This window comes from Nymphalis io, chromosome 3 (assembly GCF_905147045.1).
Source record: "Nymphalis io chromosome 3, ilAglIoxx1.1, whole genome shotgun sequence".
Lineage (NCBI taxonomy): Eukaryota > Metazoa > Arthropoda > Insecta > Lepidoptera > Nymphalidae > Nymphalis > Nymphalis io.
Window position 1 is genome coordinate 6,420,683 of NC_065890.1, and position 8,964 is coordinate 6,429,646.

Genomic DNA, 8,964 nt, shown 5'->3' on the forward strand with positions numbered 1-8,964 from the left:
GTCTGGTAATATTTCATTAAATAATGGAACCCTTTAAATAAATTACACTACTCGAATTTTCTAATGGAATTGATATGACGTATAATATCGTATTAAAATAAAAACAAAACACGCATAACAAACTTATAGAAAAAACACCCAGTGTAAAAGATTGTCCTATTGTACCCATGACGCTGGGTAGCAGTACTATTGCCTGTCTGCACCGCTAGACTCAGCCTCAGCTAAATAAGCACCAGCTCATGGGTCACCAGAAGTGTGGACCAGTTTTTTAGAGAGATCTTTTATATATTTATCGTTTACTTATTTTTTTAGTATCAGACGACAGTTGACTTAATGTTCCAATACCCAGATCCGCAAATTCATATACGTTGGATAAAAGTAAATAGTTTTACCTTTAGTTATAGAATATATTAATAAATTAAATATATCATATTTAGTTACGGATCGTAAATTTGTGCTTAATAAGATAAGCGGAACTATGTCATTAATATACATCACGTTATTACAATTAATCTTTAATTATGCATACGACTTCTGTTATGTAATTATTAAGATTGATTATATTACTCATGTAAAGATCAATATGTAATTTATTGCCAATTAATAAAATCTAATTATTAAATAAAAGATAAAAAAAAACTAAGAATAATACCAATTAAATTACTTTTTCAATAATAACACGAATAAAATAATATAAAGATTAATAATCCGATCATCATATTTATTTTCTTCGTCTTATACTTGTAAACTAAAATAATTTGAAATAAACTTTAAATATAATAATTTATTAAATACTTTTAGTAAAATATTAATCATATTATCTATTGACAAAATGGTAGGCTTTGCTATATATTTTGCTTGTTATTGATATAGTTTGGAGTATTTAGGTGATTCGGCAATGAAATCCTTATCATATTTCCAATGACTATAAGGTGGACAAAACTAATATGAACTATATTATATTACTGATATTAGAGCCTAGTCCAAGCTCAAAAAAGGTACGATGAATTCGTTTGTTATAGGATAAACTCACAACATAACTATATTTTGTAGTAATTTGGTTAGGTATTAGTTAGCCAGCGTTATTGCAGGCATAAACTTAGACAGCACTGTTCGCAACGCAGTTCAAGACTTACATTATTATTTTAAAACGCATTTATTAGTTTAACTCTGCTTACCATATCAAGTAAAATCTAGTTAAGTCATAAAGCCTGTAAATATCGAACTGCTGAACTGAGGCCCATATGGATGAATTTCATCCGACACATGCAGATTTATTTACGACGTTTTCTACACGGCGAGCACGAGATAAATTATAAACATAAGACATTAAAACTCAGTGCTGCTTACTGGGGTCTGAATTCGCAATCTTCGGTAAAGATTCGATTCCGTTCAATGTTTTGTATTATTTTATATATTTAGGATGATATTTTTTTTTTTTTTATAGAATAGGAAGGTGGACGAGCATATGGGCCACCTGATGGTAAGTGGTCACCAAACGCCCTTAGACATTGGCATTGTAAGAAATGTCAACCATCGCTTATAGCCAATGCGCCACCAACCTTGGGAACTAAGATTTTATGTCCCTTGTGCCTGTAATTACACTGGCTCACTCACCCTTCAAACCGGAACACGACAATATCAAGTATTGCGGTTTTGCGGTAGAATATCTGATGAGTGGGTGGTACCTACCCAGACGAGCTTGCACAAAGCTCTACCACCAGTAAATTACTATTACTTAATTCTTAGTTTTATGATAACATTTACAATGATAATATAAGAGAGATACTAACAATGAAATAAAGCTTTAGTCATTGTTATCATTTAACACATCCTTAGTCAGTAACTTGAGCGATCGCCTAAGTTATTACCCCACTTATAAGGAGTGTCAACTCAAACTGAGATTTTATAATAAACTATGTAAAAAAGAAAAGTTATAAGAACAGCTACTTTAATGTCGCATTAGTCCAACTAAAAAACAATAAAATAATTTTTTCCGTAACAGCCTGTGAATGTCCCACTAGTGGGCTAAAGGCCTTCCCTCCTCTTTTTGAGGAGAAGATTTGAGCTTATTCCACTACGCTGCTCCATTGCGGGTTGGTGGAATATACATGTGGCAGAATTTCAGTGAAATAATAATCTTTTACGAGAATAATATTTTTAAATATAAATAAAATAGTTATTCCTATAAAAAATCAGGTCTTGGTATATTGAGTGTGATTTAAAAAAATGTTCATACTCAATATCATAAATTATTATATATATTATTCTAACAGTAAATAAAGTATTCGATCATTTTTTAGTACCGAATCTCAAAGACCCCACTGACTTAGTTTGTTGCTTCATTTTTATAAATCATATAAGCGAAACTAACTCATCTCTCAATCTCTACCCAAAATATTTTTTTCATCATCTACCCAAGTGAAGTCGAGTAGTCAGTAAAGAATATACGTTATTTTTAATTTGTTAAAATAGTTTTGTCATAAAAAGTACTACATAAAATAACGGTTGAGATATTTTAAATATTAGTTTGACTTTGTAGACAATTTTTGTTGTATCATAGTTCTGTTTAATACCCATACGTTTCCGGTGGCGAGTCATAACTCAATGAGCGTTGAGCCTGAGGCGGTATCCGTATCTATCGACCTCACGCCAAACCCAATTACTCTATTAAAGACACCACCTACAACTCGCATAGCGCTTCAAGCGATAAGTTTTTTTTTAACCTGTAATTTGGTTTCATTATAGCTTAAAAAGTAAAGTTGGTATAGTTGTGTAGGCTTACTATATTTATTATGTAGGTAAAAAATATACATTGAAAACAAAAAAATAATTATTTGTACCAATCAATTAACTAATTTAGTTTATCACGTGCTTGGCGGTGAAAAGCACAATCGTGAAGAATCACGCTTGTGTCCCAAAAAATCTTCCACGTTAATATCGATGAGACAGTGTTTGAGCAGCGTAGTGGAAAACCTCCAAATATTCTTCTCAAAAAGAAACAGGGCTTAGCCATAGGTTGTAACTTCATTTCTAAATTTACACCTTGTTTTTCTTACATCCTTATACATAGAAACAATTTAAACTCATTAGACCGCTGAATAACAAATAACTGATTTTTTACTCTTAATATTACGTCAACTCCTTAGTATTCATCATATTTATTACAGTACCACCCATTATATTAAATCATTTCAAATTACTATTAAATTATAACATTATTTGCAGTTTTATACTAAATCTAATCTTAGTGATATATGATATATATACATACACATGACAAATTTATCGCAAACGTCTACTTATGACCGAAGTAATTTCGATCACCAATTTTAACAAAAAAATAAAGTTAACTTATATGTCTGTTGTCATGGAAACAGTAGAGAGAAAATTATAAATATTATTACAATAATGTAGCTTAAAAAAATAATCAGCTCGTCTTCTCTACATACATGCTTTTATAATAAGCTCCAAAAACCTTCTCCTCAAAAAGGCAGAGGAGGTCTTTAGCCCACCAGTGGGACATTCACAGGCTGTTACGTTTTGTATATTTTATAGACGAGAGAGGACGGACGACACACGCTCGACGGATACACTATTCGCTGGCTTTTTTGGTGATAGCAAAGGTCACTAAATTTGTATAAAATATGTGCTACATTCCTTAAAAAAATATTTTTTTCCCTAGTAAAATTAGTCCTGACAAATTAGTACAATGACTCCATCCTAAAAACAAACACCATTGTATCATGATATAATTTCTATCTATCCATCTATCTATTCGAGTCTCAATGTAAAAGCTTCCGCAAATTCACAAAAAGATGCTATAAGAAAGATAAAAGTATATCTAAGTAAGAGGTATTGATTATTCTACCAAACCAGTCAAGATTAAATGGTCTCTCGAACTTAGTAGAGTTAGAGAAGCGAGGAAACTGAAAAAGCAAAGATTCATTGTACCTTCTATTGCGGTCAGTGCACCGCAGGAGGCAAACGTATATTTTCTTTCTAAGAAACCAATCCAATTACGGCAACAACGGAAGTTGTACAGCATTTTAAGGGTCAGCAGGTATGTAGCGTTGGCACGAAAGAATGCAATCTTTGTGTTTTAAATTCACTAACGTGAAGTAAGTTTTCTGCCACACATTCATTTAAAATTAAGTTTTTATTATTTATATGAGCTCATATTATATTATATAGGTATCATTTTTTATATAAATCGGACGATATGTGTTTGCTGATAAAAATAACTCTTATATTTGAAATGCTAATGAAACGAAAAGTATTACGTTTTTTTGTTTTACTTAAAACATCTCTTTAGCGTACGTTAAGATGTAAGACGGACTCGTATGCCGTGATGGCAAACGACACGACGTTCTTATGCCGCCATGCTTCATTTCCGCCGCCGCACGGTACGTCAAGGTAGTATATTTATACTTCGTTGCTACATTATTTTATTAATAATAAGATATACTTTATAATATTTTTAGCCGAGATGGCCTAGTGGTTAAAACGCGTGAATCTAACCGATGATCGTGGGTTCAAACCCGGGCAAGCAGCACTGAATTTTCATGTGCTTAATTTGTGTTTATAATTCATCTCGTGCTTGACGGTGAAGGAAAACATCGTGAGGAAACCTGCATGTGTCTATTTTCACTGAAATTCTGCCACATATGTATTCTACCAAACCGCATTGGAGCAACGTGGTGGAATGAGCTCCAAAACCTTCTCCTCAAAAGGGAGAGGAGGCCTTAGCCCAGCAGTGGGACATGTATAGGCTATTACTACTATACTACTATAATAATATTTATTGCTAGCTTTAATTATAAAATCTTTCAATAACCATCAATATCCATTTCGCATCTACCGGGCTTTTGATAACGGCCATATTTTTTAATTATGCAATTAGTTTGACAACAAAGTTGGCTGATTATTTCAAAATTGATGATTTGAAACGTATGAGGTGCTGATAGATTTCAAATATATCAAGATTTCTAATGTCCTTAATAAAAAATAAAATAACTTTAACCCGTTTCTAGGAAGACTGACTTCGTTCACGACGCCTCGCTCCAAATATTTCATTTTTGATGTCCTTCATTTCATTCAATCGCCAATACCCTTCTCAAGATTTTATTTATTTTTCATAATGTTCATTGTTTTTTATTGTTCGCAATGAATTTATAAGAACGCAATTATAATTTTTAAGCAGAGATAACTATTTAATGTTAAATTTTAAAAACTTGAGTTAGTAGAATCTATACTATCTATACTAATATTATAAATGAGAATGAGACTTTGTCTGTTATGCTTTCACGGTTAGAAAACTGAAACGATTTTCATGAAATTTAGTATGAAGTGAGCTTGGACTCCGAGGACATATGCTACTTTCATCAGATTATACATAGGGGTATGAACATAGAAATCTATTAAATTTTTTTAGACCGTTTTGTATCTTAACTTGAAAGTCGATATATGTAATATTCAATATATGTATTAATAGTTTCGGGAGAAGTAACTTTAACGAGGTAGAGACCAAACCTGAAACGGCTGCCATATCAATGGTATCCCAGACTTGGACGCGCGAGAGACGCGAACTTCCGAACAATATCATTGTGTGAAGTTATGTGAACTAACTTGTTTGTCATGAGTGGGAAGTGCGGCTATTGTGGCGCTCACGGCTGAGTGCCTCGGGGGTTAATATGTCAAAATTTGCATACATAGAAAGTCAACGAATATCACGAATAACCAAGATATTCCTATTGTAGATAGGAATTCAATTCAAAATTTTGACAATTGGTTGGAGAAATTTTTAATATAATTACAGAACCAATGGCTTTACTTGATTTCCGAGACATATTAAAAATGAAACTACTATTGAAAATATCTTTAAAAAAAACCAAACCTTTTTACTGCTGATTTGGGATTCGGAGCCGAGGACTTCGGTGTGACCACAAAGCCTTATAAACTAGCCAATAGACAAGGACGTTATTTTATATATGTATCAGTCAAATATGTTATAGTTTAGTTATATAGTTTGGGTTTTTTTGGTAAATAAAACAAATAATTTGGAACTTTTACACTATAATAGTTTATAATTTTTTTTAGTCAGTCTTTGTTATATATATATGTACGTTTATATGATACATATTTCTTATTGCTTACTATGTCAACATAGTCTGAAAAAACTTGACATTTTGGGCGGTTTTAGGCGAATTGCCTTTAAACTTTCTACAAGAAATCCAAAATGTCAGCAGATAAATTTCGTGCGATATATATTTTATATCTGACAGAAAGTTCAAAGTGCTCTAATATATAATTTTTATTTTTCATATTGGATATCCGGATTAATTTATTTGTTACATAATATTTTTCCTTATATATTTTATTTTATTTTTGTAAATTACACAGCCTTTGTAAATTAGAATATATGTAAGTATAAAATGCATGGGGCATTTCAATATTCAAAGTAACAAAAAGGTGCGCATAGCCGGCAGCTTAATATTCATGCAAAAAATCTAAATTGTTTTTTTTTGCCTGTTGTTTGTGAGATTATTACATTAAACATAGAATTATATATTTTGTGTAATTCTTAAAAAAATCTAATCTTTAAATAAAACTTATATAAATTTGTATTTAGAGTATAATGTGTGTGAGGCCCATATACGATCAATTTATATTAAAATATAAAGCGTGAATATCGCAATAAGTACAATACTATGTAACACTAAGCACTTGTAATTGGAGCCTTGGGACTATAATTAATGATGTGCAAATTAGTGTCTGGTGATTTGTAATTACAAATCATTTACGAAAATGTTTAGGAGACTATATAAATATATATTCAATATCAACAAAGAGTAAAATGTTGTTTAATTCGAGTTATTTATGTGAAACCGAGCTGGCCCAATAGATAGAACGAGTGAATCTTAACTGATGTTAGCGAGCTTAAATCTGTGCAAACAACGCTGAGTTTGTATGTGCATATGATGCATGCGATAATTCACAAGAAGAGAACAGGAAGCCTTTATAGATCTAATTAACAATTTATCGACTTGTAATATTAGCTAATTAATTATTTGTGTAGCACACTTAATTCATTTCTTTTATACTATATAATACCGCATTATTCGCTTCTAGATATAAAATACTTATTACATAGAATATGGAATTGAGCCTAAGCACCTTTCAACAGCACCAACTACCTTAAGTACGCAGTAAGTGTCTTCAGTCCTCCTATTTATACGTTTTCTATAGATTACTAGTTGCTGCCGGAAACAGGCAGTGTTCACTTTTCACTGTTTATGATGATAGAACTCAAAGAGAACACAGATTACGGTTAAACAATAAAGATAATACAGTTTTTTTATAAGAGCGTGTAAAATATCGACCGATCAGTTTGGATTTCGATGACATGAGAATAGTTCAACGCATGTGGCGCTGTAGTTGCGCATCTAACCAATAGGAACGTCTTTTATTCGGTTTCCTCTATTATGAATGAAGAAAGTACCTACTCAAACTCATACCGAAAAAAATATCAAAAATCCATATAAATCTTGTTTCTAAAGATTGTATTGACTTATAAATTGAAACAAAAATCTCATCATCATCGTCATCACCCTTTTCGCGTCCACTGCTGGACATAGGTCTCTCCAATGGCACGCCACTGAGCTCGATTTTTAGCTCTTAATCTCCAACCGCTGCCAGCCACCTTGCGTATATCGTCACTCCACCTAGCTGGAGGGCGTCCTACGCTACGTTTTCCAAGGCGTGGTCTCCACTCTAGAACGCGTCTACTTCAACGGTCGTCGGTTCTGCGACATATGTGTCCAGTCCACTGCCACTTCAGCTAATCCTTTGGGCTATGTCGATAACCTTGGTTCTCTGTCCGATCACCACATTTGGGATTCGATTCTTCAGAGAAACTCCGAGCATAGCCCTCTCCATAGCTCGCTGAGTGACCTTAAAATTGTGGACCAAACGCACTGTCAGTGTCCACGTCTCGGCTCCGTAGGTCAGGTAGGTAGGGGGCTTTTCCATTTTTAAGCTGCCCTAAAGCCATCACGATTCGTCTTGGCTTACTTCTGGCAACTCTTCTGTGAAGGGGGCTAAAGTGGCTCTAGGATCCCCAGGGTCGAGTTGAGGACGAGGCGCTACTGATGTATATAATTTACCGTCCGATTTTAAGTCCTGAACTTCCCTAAGAATCTCGAGCTTAGAGGTGACGACTTTTCCCTTTGAAGTGGTCAGCTTCGTCAGATGACTTCGACCTAGTTTTTGAACAAAGACTTTCGACCCCCGATTTTGCTCAATCGCTTCTTTTATAGAGCGTGTATTGGAGTTTCGGAGGTCGCGTCTTACTAGCTTTGAAATTTTTTTATTAAGATCTGACGAAGTGACTGTAGGGTTTTCACGTCGTTTTCGCATTAGCTCTAGAGACTCTCCCGAAAGTTTGGACCTTTTGCCGGTGTTTTGCGCTGGATATAATTTCGTCCCCTCGTCCCTAAGGATACCCACCACTTGGTCGAGTTCTTGGTTGATGTCAACGTTAGTGTTGGTTTCCAAGGCAGCGAATCGGTTTTCCAGTTTTAACTGAAATGTACTAGACTCCACGGCTTGGAGCAATTTTGGTCGGAGTGTAGACCTCATTAGACGGGCGTGGTCGAGCTTGTAGTCAATATTTAGAGTGCTTTGTACAAGTCGGTGATCACTTCCGGTATTGAACCTTGTGATCACAGAGACATCTCTAAATATTCGCCTCTTGTCCGTCATAATAAAGACAATCTCGTTTCTAATCATAGCGTCTGGGCTTCGCCACGTCCACTTCCGTTGAGACTGTTTCTTAAAGAAAGAGTTCATCAAGAACAGACCCTCTTTCTCCAAAAAGTTGACGAGCATTTGCCCCCTATGATTCCTGCTTCCAAATCCGTGTTGTTCTACTACCGATTCGTTGCTAGTATGTGCTCCCAAAAC

General features: G+C 34.0%; 1 protein-coding gene across 1 annotated transcript; it reads right to left on the minus strand.

Annotated features, from left to right (window-relative positions):
- Positions 1-8,052: 8,052 nt before the first annotated feature.
- On the minus strand, positions 8,053-8,763 carry LOC126781111 (uncharacterized). Its single transcript, XM_050505932.1, has one exon. It carries the CDS (start codon positions 8,761-8,763, stop codon positions 8,053-8,055), a length of 711 nt encoding a protein of 236 aa, XP_050361889.1.
- Between the last annotated feature and the right edge of the window lie 201 nt (positions 8,764-8,964).